At 37.1% G+C, this 15769-nt stretch overlaps 1 protein-coding gene across 3 annotated transcripts in view; it reads right to left on the reverse strand.

The window, feature by feature from the left end:
* Positions 1-256: 256 nt before the first annotated feature.
* The window catches only part of LOC122656515 (hemolysin A), a 45096-nt gene continuing 29583 nt past the window's right edge, over positions 257-15769 (reverse strand). The window contains exons 4-9 of one of the 3 annotated variants that reach the window (XM_043851071.1): positions 12181-12283; positions 11917-12073; positions 3702-3830; positions 1879-1965; positions 1169-1213; positions 257-663 (exon numbers count right to left, since the gene is read on the reverse strand). In XM_043851071.1, coding sequence (XP_043707006.1) covers positions 508-663; positions 1169-1213; positions 1879-1965; positions 3702-3830; positions 11917-12073; positions 12181-12283 — 677 coding nt within the window. In that variant the 3' untranslated portion in view covers positions 257-507. The remainder of the gene's footprint in view (positions 664-1168; positions 1214-1878; positions 1966-3701; positions 3831-11916; positions 12074-12180; positions 12284-15769) is intronic. The other 2 variants (XM_043851073.1, XM_043851072.1) reach the window with 2 other exon arrangements.

The raw sequence follows: 15769 nt of genomic DNA on the forward strand, positions 1-15769 counted from the left end.
TTGACCAGAGAACCCATCACATTCAATCAATTTTGTTCTTGATCGTAAGCCCCAATGCGCCAAAAATTGTTTTTGTTTTTGTTTTTTTTTTTATTTTTGCCCTTTTTTGGGGGGGGGGGGGGGGGTGTTGGGTTGGGATGGGTACTATAAAAGGATTTCCAGACTCCATTGGAACATGTCAGGATGTTCCCTAACTAGCGATCTCATTCACTGTGAGATCGACTGTTTCCTGTATACTTCTATCAATCCATTGGCATGTTTCAGAAATATGAAAATAAACATATTATTAAATAAGGCTACAAAATTTGCCTTACGTGTTTCAAATGTATGGGATTCCCAAGCCCTCAATCTTTGTTCATTTGATCATATCAAAGAGAGCCACCTTGGAACAGGTTGCAAGAGGAGTGTAGGCCAAATTACAAGCAAGCTTCTTTAAGATACCCCTTCCTATTCTTGTGTTGATAAGTCTCATTTCATGCTTGATATTGGTATTACCAATTATAGAGTTCAAATCTTGGCACTCTCTGCTGTCTTCTCCTTGCCAATTCGGTAGAAGTACACCAGGAACTCTGTGTTACCCTCGGCACCCTTTAGAGGAGATTCAATCCATCCTTTGCTGCAGAATCCAAAATTTTCCACACCCTTGATGATCCTCTCAAGAACCTAAACAGTGGAACTCAATTCATAGGATATTTCATCAGCAAATCTGAAACCTCATAGTGGGATACAAATAGGTTTTCCAATGGGGGGGCCACCCAAACAAAAAAGGGAAATAAGTAAATCCATTAAATAGTACATCGAGATAAACTTGGAGGATACAATGAGGAATTTGGTTTGTTTAGTTGGTGTGCTCCATCTCAAGAAACAAATTCTCAATACATTGAAAGCTTCATAGTGAAACCACAGATGGAGTAGCACGAAGAACTCACCCTACTATTGCATAGTCCATCAATGCCTTTAATTAGATTTAATCATCTCAGAAATCATCCAAGCTGATTTACTTCAGCTATTACAATTTATTGAGTCAATTCTCTCAACAACTTTGCAACTTATATGGTGACCTAATTTTGGAAGTAGTATTCCTAAGTCCCATGTTTTTATAACACTGGATTTTTTTTCAACGGATTCTTAGGAAAATAACTACTGCAAAGGGAAATGGTTCACTTACTTCTTGATGCACAAGAGGATCTCTAACAATCCCACCACTACCCACCTGCAACAAAATTAAATTCTGAATTAACATTTCCTCAATGTGCACTTTCATTGAATGTTCCCATCCAACGACGTCCATTCTAGAGCACAAAATTATCTCTATGTAACCGTTAAGAAAAAATTACTAAGGACAAAACAGAACAGCGGATTGTGCACCAGTGAGTGCAAAAATTGAAGGAGATGAAATCTAGGCTTAATCATCCATGTCAAACCAAAATAGCCAAATATAGTCCATTTCCATAGAGTCAAATCAATCCAATAGTCCCTGAACAAAAGAAGTACCAAAGGACTGAACCAAATCATATATGAATCTTGGCTACTGGACAAGGATAACAAAAAATGTATCAAGGGCTTGTTTAATTGGAGCTTCATTTGTGGGTTTCCTGAACCTGTTTATAAGAAATACATTTGTTTTCATTAACATACCTCCTCTGCTTTTGGCATACCCTTTTTCCCAAATCTATCTGATCTAAGAAAATGCCCATAAGATTATAGAGCTAATCACCACTACTTGGTTTGATAATGAAGACATGTGACTTAAAGAGTAGCTAAATGAAAATTATGGAGAAGTCTCCAAGAGTTCAGGAAATTAATTAAGTTCTTATCTGTGGCCTTGGATAAATATCCAAAAGAGAAGGGCTTAAATCATATTACACAGTTACAAACCTGGGATCGGCGGGCCTCAAATTGAGGTTTAACCAGCGTAACTAATGCAGCATCATTCTTCATGACATTGACAACCGCAGGCATCACCTGCACTAATGAGGGAGAAAATAGAGGGGGTCGGGGAAGTTAACAGGTACATAAATAAAGTCCATAAATGAATAATAAAGTATGGACAAAAATAAAATACAAACAGCAGGCTGCTGTTCCAGTTGGACAGCATTTACATGTGTACTTCTAACTTTAAATTTTTTAATGGACATTTAAAAACAGAAAGATAATGTTTGTCAAACAAAAAAAAAATGTTTACAACACTGTATATTGTTTTCTTTTTTCAAAACAAATGAAAAAATATATATACATATCTTCTGGAGACAAACAAAGGGAAAAAGACCGTTTTTATTTTTGCGCAGTTTTAATAAGCACGTGAGGGCAAAGATATCATTTCACAGTTCCAACATTGAACGTGTCTTATGGACACCCAGATGGGATCACCTGCAGCAGGGATGGAAGTAAGTCCTCACTCTCTCCCCACTCCTACCACTTTATTGTCTCTACCTGCAGCAGGGATTCTCTCTCGAAATCCCTGGTCTCTTTGATGATGGGTGCTAGCTAAATTTTTCAATCATTTCTATAAGTTTTGGTCGCATGGGAAGGAGGACCTTTAGACAGGACTATGGATATTCTGTGGACAGTAATTCCCTTTGCAATTTTTTGGTGTATTTTGGAAGGAGAGGAATACCTGGACTCTCAAGGCAAGGGAAGAATCAGCAGAGAGGGTAGCATCAAAGGTTATAAGGATGATTTCTATCTGGATGGCTGTTGTTTCAGAAATTAGAAGTGTCAACACTTTCAGATTATGGCAAAGATGGGTTAATTTTGTAAATGAATAGATGTTTTTGTATTCTGGCAGGGCAGGGCCTCTACTAGGATAACATGTAGGAGGGGATCCTAATGTAAAGGGGGGCACCTGAGTGTACAGGTTGCATTCCTTTTTATTTTCAATAAAATCTCTTCACCTTCTTTCCTGGGAAAAAAAAAGTGGAGCATTTTAGTGAAGACAGTAAACCCTCTTCCAAGGTTTCAAACAGAAAACACCACAAATTCCTTACACAAAACATCAGATTAAAATCTCTGCGATTAAAATTTAAACTAGGACTGTCCATGCAGATGAAAGATTATGTAAGAAGAAAACCACTGGATTGAGATCACTTATCTCATTGCAGATGATATTTGTCTATCATTATTCTTGTTAATGCCCAATATTATTTGGCATAAACTATTTTTATTTAGGCATTTCAAAAACTTGTCTGTCAGGATTTGTTTTGTTTTCAAAACAGAAACAGAACAATAGAACGTTCGCCAATAACAAGTGAAACATATCCAACATTGCTTTAATTTATTCAAGACAGTAACTCTCAAATTAAATATAGCATACAGGAAGGAAACATGAGTTATTGATTAGCAGGAACTAGAAGCTGTCCTACTGTAAAATTCAACACAGTCGGAAGATCCGAATTGTACAACATATATGCCTATTTTTTGGACCACTGTCCACTTTGCTTTCAAGAGAGCTTGATCATTCTAATAAGCATAGTTATCATTTGGCATTGCTCTGATGGATAGTCATTAAGCCACTGCAGGTTGAGGATGAGAACATTCTGTCCCTGGATAACTCCCGAATTTTTGTTTCATTATCTCCAAGTACACATTTGAGAGACTAGAAGCATATCTTCTTCAGTTAAGTAGACATACCCACATGAAATTCCACAATCAAAATGCTTACAACTAGTAATATATTATTGTACTACTCTTTGGAAGCATACCAAGAGTATAGAGATGAATGAGAGGTCTAGAGTCACCAAGTCAACTTTTTGTGGGAGTGCAGAAAGATATCTTAAGTTTGTTCTTTCTATGACACTAACACGCTCATCTCGACGAATCTTTTCCGCCACCTGATGGTTAGTCAAGAATCTGTTATAAGAACCATAAAATCCCAAACTAGGACAGCAGAAAATAGAAAATCAAGGAAAGAAAATAACACTGAAAAGGAAAAGGAAAATAAAAAAAGCCAAAATGACAACCATAACAAGTAAACTGCTGATAAATGAAAATCTACGCCAACGTAAGTACACCAAACATTAAATTTTAGTAAAACAAACATGTTCAATTATTAGAACTTTCCATGTTATTTGAAATTCAAGAGAAGAACATAGTTGTCAAAGTGACTAGATGACCCAAGGCTTTGGATGGGCGCTTAGACGACAAGGTGCCCACCTAAGCGTTGCCTAGGTGCCCTAAGCATGCAGTGTATGACTGTAATATTTTAATGATAATTTTATATAATTATATGCTTATATGCAAAGTAGAAACCATATCAATGCAATATGATATAACTATGTTTCTAATGACCCAATATGAGAAAATCAACATATAATAAACAAAGTATAGGCTATAATGTATGCATATTCATCAAAAAACAAATTGATAAACATTATTCAAGGTAAGCTCATGAAGTATCCAACAAGGCATGTTATCGCCATGGACCCAAGAAAGAGCATGGATGCCTAGGAGGTGCGTAGGCAACACTTTGAGAACTATGGAGAAAAAAATCATAAGATAGTTTACGTTTGTTCTCTCTATGACATTGACACATGCATCTTGAAGATTTTTTATGGATATTTTCTACCACCAAATGAATTAGAAAGGTAAGAATCTGGAACCACCAAATGAATTAAACAAGAATATGCTACCCAAAACTATAAAAAAAGCACCAAATAGGACAGATGAAATTATTTGGAAAATAAAGAAAAGAACATCGTCAAAAAAAAAAAAAAAAAAAAAAAAAAAAAAACAGATAAAGGACAACCAAATAGATATGTGTCCATCAAACCCTAATTAAGTGTATTAATTTGCATTATCATTTTATGTGCGATGTGTTGTCCAAAATTTATACCTTAAAGTGTCCACAACTAGGGACAATATTGGGCATATTGTTTATAGGGTTCTCACATTGTATATTTCTCGAAATATGATTCAAGAATATAAACGTGAGCATTCATATTGTATGTGTGTTGGACATAAGCATTACGAGAGTCTTGTGGGGATCACCGACAATTGTTTATGCAATAAGGCTCTCTGATAGTTATTTTTGTCCCCATACCTGAGAGCTCCCTACCATTGCCAATATACTTTGTGCGTCTTGGTGTGGCCTATGGTTCATGCTTACACTGGCTATATATCGGTAGGCAAAATTCATAATGTGTATCTATGAGTGGAGGAAATACTCAACATGGAATCCACTCGGTGGCAGTTTTGTAAATTATTTGCAAACGCATTTAAATATTATTATTAGGGTTTTTTCCCCTTCACTATGTCTAGTGAAGTATAACGCTTCACTATTTGGCACATGGCAATACATGGATTAGTCCATGTGATAGAGGACTACACAAGCATCTCATTCCTACAATTTTAGCTTAAAATGAGCAGAGGAAGGAGCTAAAATTACAAAAGATGCCATGCTGTATTTTATATTCATCTCAATTTGATGGCATTTTGGTAATTTTACTAAAACTTTGAATCAGAGTTTGAGCAACTTCCCTTGCTTTTGGACTAAAATTTGGCCATTGAGATGTATGTGGGGTCCTCTACCACATGGACTATCCCATGTACTACCAAGTGGCAAATAGTGAAGCATTATACTTCACTAGGCATAGTGACACTTAGAAGGACCCTTATTATTATTATTGAATAATTATACTTTGAAAATATTTTATAAATGTTTTATGTCCAAACCAATGGTTAAGATTCTCTGTATTGGTTGTTTCGACGGGTTAGGGTTTTCGACGATTGTATTTTCCATACCCGAAAATCTGTTATGCAATGTTATGAAAGTAGAGGGACTTAAATGTAATGTTTTCTATTACTCAGGGGTTTACACGTTATTTTTTATTATTGTTGTACTGGTGTGTCATTTACTGGGTAAATAATACTAATTATGGTAGATGAGTTGGACTCACTTTGTGTAATCTCAGTGGGAACACTCTATAGTATCATACCACTTGGCTGGCACACTTAGTATGGGAGACTGTTAGATGGCAATCTATAAATACATAGCTAAAGAGGAGAGAGGCACTACTTCAATATTAGCCTACAATATTAGGGTTTTAGAATCCCCAAAATAGTAACAGTCTCTCTCTTCTCTTTTCAAGTTTGAGATCTAGGGTTTGTGAAACCCTAGTTCAGAAAGAACATCTGCGTTGTGTTGATCATCGTCGCCCGGGTAGAGTGCCAGTTCAAGTGTTGCAATCCTTCGGAGAACTTGCACTTGTGGGTTTTGAGGTAACCTTAAACCTCATTGTATGTATTTTTCAAACCTGTATTGCGCGTTCTATGGTGCAAGGATGCAAAATTTTTGTTAAGCATTCTCAAAGCATGGTATTGCAATACAGGATTGACTAATTGAGAATGTCAATCTTGTTTTATATTTTTTCCATGCATTCGATATATGCAATGATTTTTTATTTTCAAAAAGGAAAAAAAAAGTGCTTCGGTTTTGCCTACTTATGGCCATGGCTGCAGGCAAGGTTTAAAGTATCGGTATTGGGTATCGTATCAAAAAGATGATTTTGAGAGGCGTATCGTATCATATCATATCGTATCGGAGAGATGCATGATAGACTAAAGATACAAATAAAAATGTTTAGGATACATGCGAAATACAAGATTCAAAGCATAAAACACTATAAATAAGTAATATAAAATATATCATGTATAAAGAGGAGACAAATTACGACGAGACAAGTGCATTCAATTGATTATGTATAAAGATAAAGTTTCTTGTATTAATACAAAAAAAATGCCATTTTCTAAAGAGTGTCCCAGTGCACGAGGCTTCCGCTACTATAGGGTCTGGGAGGGGCAAATGTATGCAGCCTTACCCTTTGCTTCACAGGAGAGGCTGTTTACAAGTTTTGAACCTGCAACCAACAGGTTGCAATAGCGCAACTTAATCGTTGCGCCAAGGCTCACGAAAAAAAAAGCCATTTTCTATTTGGGGAAAATTTAAGATTTACATGCACACGTCAAAAAAAAAAAAAAAAACTAGATGCAATCATTCAGGTTATTTTTCACTAACCTATTGATCAATTGCAAAAAAATGACACTAAAAATCAATATTTGAGCAAAAATTCAAATTTTGATAGAAAACTGTTCTTGAACAATCTGGTTTCGATCAGTGATTGTAGGTTGTTTAATCACTAAATGATGATGAAATCAACACCACTAGAGTCTCTTTACCAATATAAACAAGGAATGAAGTTGATTTTTCCAAAACAAAATTGATTACACTGCCTTACAGGAGCTCTTGGTAAATGTTTTGAGTCATTGATCGAGTTATATAGTTTATAAGAAATGTATTAAGTGAATCAATAAGTATCAACCATAGTTGTCAAGGCGTCTCTTAGGTGTCCAGGTGGTTTTTTTTTTTTTTTTTGGGGTTGGGGGGGGGGACCTAGGCGACTGTCGCCTTACTACCATAGAACACCTAAGTGTTGTCAACCAGGTTTGGCCCTTATTTATGTCAAATATCATTTAAGTAAATGTTTTTGTATTTGTTATTTCATTTACTTAAGTAAATTATTCATAAATAAGCAAATACCCCCCTATTTGAAAATAATAAAATAGTTAAAAAATCAAATTTGAAAATAATAAAAAGTCAAACCCCCAATTCAAGAACAAAAACTAGATTTTTGGCAATAGGTGAAAATTTTCAACTTTTTAATGTTGGGGTTTTTCTCAAATCTACAAATTTCATAAATCTTAATATGGTAAATGATGTAGATCACAAGTCCATATGTAAACTTTTAATTCTTCGATCGAATCAAGAGCTGCTTTTGAACCAGTAGCTTGTGTTGGGAAAATTCTTCCCTCCCTCTATAAATGTTTTGATGATAACAAACAAGTTGGCATAAGCCATTGTGTTCTATTATGTCAACAGGTTTAATGTAATAATAAAGAAGAACGAGTCAAGGCTTAATTCACAAGGAAGCTCAAGACAAAGCCTGAAGAGATCAAGCCTGTAAAGAATTTCCAAGATAAATAGCTCTTGAAAAAAAGACTATTTGAAGATTGAAGAACATCTCGTAAAGAAGAAATCAAGTTGAAGATGCTCGTATGCACATACACATACACACACTTGCATAATTGTAATTGCATACGTATAAACAAAATTGCATTTGCATCATATAGAGACTCTAGGAAGGTACTTAAAGATCCTAGAAGTCCTTAACATTCGTTAGGAAAAGACTGGACCAAAGACTGTCAGAGACAGGCAGGCAAAATGCCTAAAAATCCCAACCGGTCAACCGGCTGCAGAGCCAAATCGACCTCTGGAAACAGTGAGCAACTGGTTTCAACCGGTTCCCCCAAACGGTCACCCAACGCCTGCCGGTCGCACAATCGGTCGACCGGCTATCGACCACTTGAACTTAAAAGTCCTAACGGCTCTATTTTCCCCAACGGCTATATCTAATGGTCGACCGGCAGAACCAAGCGGTCGACCGGTTGAGCTAAAAACTAGCTATTTTATAGCCGTAAGAGCAATTTTGACACATGATTTTTTAACATTAAATGATGTCTATAAATACCAATTGTGTCAAACCTTTTGACCATTACTACAATCCAAAAGAATACTTTACTGTGAAGTGAAAAAAAGTCAATACAAGCTCTTAGTGCTAGTATTCTCAAGTCAAGAAGAAAACTTAGTTACTTAAGCTTGACATCATCACATAGAGACTTATCTTCTTCTAGTATAAAGCTCAAAGGTCAAGCATCTTCATATTCATTGCACATTCACAATTGCATTGCGTGAAGTAAGTTGGAACACTTCGGCTTCGGTAACATTTTCCTTTTAATTTCTCTTGTTGATTATTTTCTTACTATTGAGTCAGGTTGACTCTAGACGAGTAAGGTGTGCTTACATTTTCCTAGACTGTACTTAGATTTTATAAGGGATTCTCTTATCCTTAAAAGTTCGTGGGATTCTCTTATCCTCAAAAGATTGAAGGATTCTCTTATCCTGGTAAAAAGATTTGTAAAGGAGTTTTCCCCACCTATTGTACTGAAAGGGAAAAGATTAGTGGAATTCTCTCAAGGTTGAGAGGAGTGGACATAGACTCAAGGTTGAGTCGAACCACTATAAATCTTTGTGTTTCTCTTGTTCGAATTTACTTTAAATTATATTGTCTTGAAACTCTAGTATAATTTTAAAAGAACAAAAATTCTACCAAGGTAACCTATTCACCCCCCTCTAGGTTATCCAACACTTGGTATCAGAACAGGTGGTCTTAAGTTCGAATCTCCCCGCGTGTGACATACTGTGGAGTAGACTGTACTTGCGAGTGGTCCCTGAGCGTGCATTGGGGGGGATTGTTGGGGAATCCAACGCCCGCCCAAACCCCGGCTCGGGCGAAGCGATGCGCGCTGGCTGGTGTGCAATAAGGAAATAAAGTTGCACCTTCCCTCACAAGGCATCTTTTAGGGGATTGGCAAGCGCTTGATCCTATAGATTGAGGCAGCAGTATACAGGGTAAAATGAAGCCCACAGAGCGGTAGAGGCAGATCAGCTAGCTCATAGTTGCTTGGTTGCATGGGGCGCATTAGCACGCGCAGTAGTTTGATTACTGCTAGCGCGGCGCGTTAACGCAGTGTTTGATTGCTTCATAAGTGCTGACGCGCGCCAGAAAGAAATCAGACCTACTTATGAGACACACATGAGCTATCTAAACACGACACCCTTCATTTCGATTTTATGGATCTTTCGTTTCTTCTTTTGTGTCTTGTTCCGTATCTAGGGAAGGAGGAGACCACCCTTCGGGGATTGAACCCGAAGATTCCAGCGAATCGGGGAAAGAGTTATTCCACTAGTGCAGGAAGCTGATCCTGATGCAAGAAGGTCGACCATAGTTCGAGGGTGCGCTCAACTTGTATAAAAAGGATCGGAAGAAGAGACCTACTAGCTTTAAAAAGGGCCTTTTGTCATCTCTACTTTTTCGTGTAGACTGGACTGGGTTCTGGGAAATTCTCTACAAATTCTTCTTTACAAGAGACATCCCTGGGTTTAGTGATGTCTCTGGCAGCCTTTCGGTCTCTCCGCTTTCGATGGATGTAAAACGGAGTCTCATTGCCAAACCTTGCCAAGACGGCGAGGAAAGCTTTCCAACCAAACAAGAAGACGGATGCGCGTGCTAACGTACAACCTCTTCGTGCTAGGCGCTCTGTAGTTTATTCTTTCGCCCCGATGCGGTATATAAATGGATAGGTAACATATGGACTTGTGATCTACATCATTTACCATATTAAGATTTATGGAATTTGTAGATTTGAGAAAAACCTCAACATTAGACAGTTGAAAATTTTCACCTACCGTCGAAACTCTTGTTTTTGTCTTGAACTGGGGGTTGACTTTTTATTATTTTCAAATTAGATTTTTTTTTAACTATTTTATTAGATTCAAATAGGGGATATTTGCTTATTTATGAATAATTTAGTTAAGTAAATGAAATAACAAATATAAAAACATTTACTTAAATGATATTTGGCATAAATAAGGTATGATTCTGGTTCAATATCATTTCCAAGAACAATATACACTATCAAACTTGGGTCAAAACCACAAGTATCATTTTAAGTGTTCTTTATGCAAAACTAATGAATGAATTGGGTTAAAAATGTCAAAAATAGGCAGCACAACAAGAATTAGCATTAAAAAAACAACTTATATGCCTCGAAACCAAAGTTTTGAGTTGGCTTGGAGAAAGTACCAGGTTGCGACTGAGATATGATCGAAACCTAGCACATCTCGATTTCAAGGCTGGCTGAAACTAGCTTCGAAACCGAGATTTAGAAATTAGAACCTTGATAGAGAATGTATACAACGTACACTACCAACGTAGGGTCTGAAGTCAAACTACCATTTTGAGTGTGATTTTTTAGAATCTAAGGGTTGCACAATGTTTAGAGGGACTAAAATAGGGTGTCCTGCAAGTTTCAGGACCTACTTTGTCTCATTTGGCCCCTGAAACCAAACAACGAAACTTACAGAAAAAATGTACAGTTTTTTTTACCAAAATTTTGGTTTTGGTTGAAACATTTTGGTTTCGAGCCTAGTCGAAACCTCGAACTATGATTTACATGTTATTTCCAACTGTTGTTGTAGTTGTTAACTGTGGGTAAATAATAGTAATTACTATTAATGAGTTAGACTCACCTTGTGCAACCTCAGCGGGAACAACCTATAGAGTCACCACCACTTGGCTGGCACACTCAGTAGAGGAGACTGTTAGATGGCAATCTATAAATATATAGCTAGGGAGAAGAGGCACACTACATCACTATTAGCCTACAATTTTAAGGTTTTAGAATCCTAAAAAATCATGACAGTCTCTCTCTCTCTCTCTTCCCTTTCAAGGTTTGATAGCTAGGGTTTGTGAAACCTTGATTCGGGAAGAACATCTACGTTGCATTGATCTCCATCACCCGTGTAGAGTAGTCGGTTCAAGTATTGCAATCCTTTGGAGAACCTGCACTTACGGGTTTTGAGGCAACCCTACACCTCATTGTATGTATTTGTTCAAACCTGTATTGCAAGTTCTATGGTACGATGCAAAAATTTTGTCGAGGATTCCCCACCGCCAACACAACCATAACATATAATTACAAATAAAAAATGAAAAAACTACAGGAGAATATATACATACGCCCATGACCCAACAACACTAGATCTAAGTGAAACAAAGATGTTAAATACTTAGAAGTTTCTATGGTGTGGGGATGTGTGTGTGGAACTAAAATCGAAAAACTCTTAGTTGAGCTTGCTATTTTAACTGATATAACTCCCCTACTTCAGTGTAAGTATAAAATCAGGAGCATATCAACTGAAGAAACATGTCCTGAGAGGATCTAGTGGTGCTTGTTCTTTTTTACCTGCTTCACACATTGTAACTTATTAGATGGAAATATAATGAGCACTATTATGATTACCTGTCCATATCCTACATCAACTCCATAAACATAGGATACACCATACTGAAGCAAGCAATCAGTAAATCCCCCGGTAGATAATCCTGAATCAAGAGCAACTTTTCCACCAACATCAACACCAAGCTTCTCAATGGCTGCTTCTAACTTGTGCCCTGCTCTGGATTAGAAGCCAAGGAAAAAGAAATTATAAATCTCCAATGGTATCTTAGAAAATTAAAATTATGCAATAAAATGTTGAATGGGTTGTTTCAAGAGAGTACTCACCTACATACATATTTTGGAACTTCAGCCATTATCTCTACAGTAGCTTTATCAGATACAGGTGTTCCTGCTTTGTTTACCACCCTACCATTCACGAACACTTTGCCTGAAACAGGAGAACCTCATTTGGATAACAAAACAAGGACAGTTGAGCATAACATAAAATGCTGACGAGTTGAAACAAGCCCCAGTTATTTCATTGATCAACCTTTGATGAATAAAAGAAAAAAAGGAAAAGGGGAAATTTTTTATTGATAAGTATGAATCATATGGCACATCAATAAGCTCGTCAATCAACACATGGAGAGAGAGTGAGGGACAGGGTGGGGTGGATAAATTTTTTTTAAAAAAAATAAGCTATATGAGCTACAAATAGATGAATTATTTCTCAATATTATCAATAACGTAGTCCATTCTATTTCACATCAAAAGATGCAGATTGTGATATTGGAATTGATAGTGATCCAGTTAGTTCAAGCTCCTACTGAAACAAAATAAATCAGAAGACAGAAAATACATTGAGGAATTGCAAGAAAACTTGCAGAAAAGGATGGAGATAAGGACAAAATGAACCAAATCAGGTACTTCTAAAAAGAATGGATACTTTCAAAACAAATGAAACCCGCTTAAAATCATTGAATTTTCTTTTTCTTTCAGCTAATCCTGCATAATGTAAGAAATTATTTTCTTTTGTTGGAATAGAATGCACCACCAAGAATTTTTTTGGGACAAAGAAATTTCTATTGGTTCAACCTGTAGTTCCATTTTGACAGACAATTGAAGCAAAAGGTTCATGCTGTGTTTCATACAATTCTGTGAAGGGTTATGATGTGTGAACATAAAGAAAAGGATTTTAAGATGATGTGATGTAGATCGAAATATAAAGAAAAAAGACTAAAACACGGTTCACGGTACTGTTCACATGAACCATGCCATAGCCCATTTACCTTATGTGGGGATGCTTTTTAGAAAATCTTGTGGGCCCATCAAATGGAGAAAGATTCTATCCTAATGCTGCCATAGTTTAGTTTCTCTTTTCAGTTTTAGAAAGTATATTTTATTTCATTGCAATAGAATCTTAGATAGCTTCTAATTGCAGTTTGTCCCTATTTTTATAAGTTTTTATTTTGATGTATGGCAGCTAGATTTTGTAGGAAGTTTCTAATTTGGTTGTAAGCTACTTGTTAGCAAACACATTCTATTTTGTAACCCATTCTTCTATATAAATAAGGAGCAAGGCTGAATACAGGGCACGATTGAAGATTGAAGAAAATAGAGAGCTATGAGTTGAAGCTGTGAGAGGCAGTGGCTGTGGGACGCGGAAACGGTGCGAGGCTGTGGGTGAGAGACCCTGGACTGAGAGAATCCCCTATCCCCCTTCCATATCCCCTTCTTCTTCCTCCATATCCTTTTATGTTTTTTCATATTTAAACAGAAAAAGAGAAATTAAAAAAAAAAAGTTCACTTACTCAATTTTGTTCTCCCTATTTTATTGATCCTGCTGCAATCAATCTCCCACTGGTTCTTCCCTTGTTCGAGTTCGAGTTTGCATTTTGATGTTCCAAAGAGAAACTCAAGAAACAGGATTACAAACGTAGTTATCAAGGCATCGCCAAGGCGTCACCATGGCGTCCCAGCTCCTTGGTCGCCTTGGACGCCTCCGCCATGGCAGGCGCCTTGCCGCCATTGCGGTGTTGCCTTGAATTTTGCCCCTCTAAAACGCCATGGTCGCTTTCCCGCCTTGATAAATATGATTACAAATGTAAAGAATTTCTGGGAACTTGAAAATATTGAATAAAAAGGAAAGAGATAGGGGAAAAGCTGGGAGAAATGATTTGACCAATTATTTAGATGGTTCAGCTAGCTAGATGGCAGGGTCGGGTGTACCATATGCATTTCCTGAGTTACATTCCTTCCACCTTTGCCTCACTGGCATGCACACTGTAAATAATAATGAGGAGGAGAAAAGAGAGAAGAAGAGAAAAGAAAGGAGATGGCTTTAACCTTGGGTCTCACAACCATATGTTGAGATTCCCACTTCATTCAATATATAATAAGACATAAACCTGTTAAGGGCATGAAAGGAAATACATCATAAATAATAAAATTACTGTTCACGAGTTACTGTTCATGTGAACTGTACCCGTGAACACTGTTCACATGGACAGTGTTGTGAACCCCTTAATTGATAACTTTTAACACTCCCCCTCAAGCTGAAGCATAGATGTTAATCATGCCCAGCTTGTTACAAATATAATCAATTCCACCATGCTCAAGAGACTTAGTAAAAAATCTGCAAGTTGTTCTCCTGTGCGAACATGACTTGTAGAGATAACTCCTTGCCGTAGCCTTTCCTGAACAAAATAGCAATCGACCTCAAAATGCTTCATTCTCTCATGGAAAACTGGATTTGATGCAATATGAATAGCAGCCTGGTTATCACACCACAGCTGCATAGAGATGCATTTTCAAACCCAAGCTCAGTCAACAACTGCTTCACCCACATCAACTCACAGGTAACATCTGCCATGGCTCAATATTCAGACTCTCCGCTAGATTTAGCCACAACAGTCTGCTTCGTATTCTTCCAATACATAAAGTTTCCTCCAACAAAAGTACAATACCCAGTAGTTGATTACCTATCAATAGGAGATCCAGCCTAGTCAGTCAGCTCGAATATTTTCGATTGTCTCCCTCCTTCACTCTCTCTAGCCAAAACGGATCCTATTTCGGCTATTACCTTCTCCATTACTATGTTCTCATACGCAGGAATAGCATCACAGAAGCGTTCAATACGTCCATGTCCATGATCGAAGTATAATAGACCACAACCTGGAGCTTTCTTGAGATATCTCAAAATACGAACAATAGCATCCCAATGGGACGAACTAGGAGAGGACAAAAACTGACTCACAACACTGACAACAAAGGCAATATCAAGTCTAGTCACAATCAAATAATTCAACTTTCTAACCAACCTTCGATACTTCTCCGGATCATCTAAAATATCACCACTTTCTGTTGTAAGTTTTACATTGGGATCCATGGGAGTATCCAGAGGCTTGGTCGCCAACATCCCAGTCTCTGTAAGCAAATCCAGAACATACTTCCTCTGAGAAAGTAAAATATCTTTCCTTGACTGAACAACTTCAATACCCAAAAAATATTTCAACTTTTCTAAATCCTTAGTTTGAAACTTTTAGCTGCAAGTGCACCTTCAAACCTTGGATACCCTCAACATCCTATCCAGTAATAACAATATCATCAACATAAACAATAAGGAATATCCTTCCTACACCAGATCGCCTATAGAAAACCGAGTGATCACTGTCACATCGCGACAGTCCAAACTCAAGAACCACATTAGTAAACCTGCTAAACCATACCCAAGGAGACTGCTTCAAACTATATAAGGACTTCTTGAGCTTGCACACCGTCCTAGACTCCCCTTGAGCAACAAACCCCAGAGGTTGCTCCATATAGGCTTTCTCATGTAAATCACCATGAAGGAACGCATTCTTAACATCAAGCTGATACAAAAGCCAATGATGGGAAGCTGCAAGAGATATCAAAATGAACAAATGCAAATTTG

This window comes from Telopea speciosissima, chromosome 3, assembly GCF_018873765.1.
Source record: "Telopea speciosissima isolate NSW1024214 ecotype Mountain lineage chromosome 3, Tspe_v1, whole genome shotgun sequence".
NCBI lineage: Eukaryota > Viridiplantae > Streptophyta > Magnoliopsida > Proteales > Proteaceae > Telopea > Telopea speciosissima.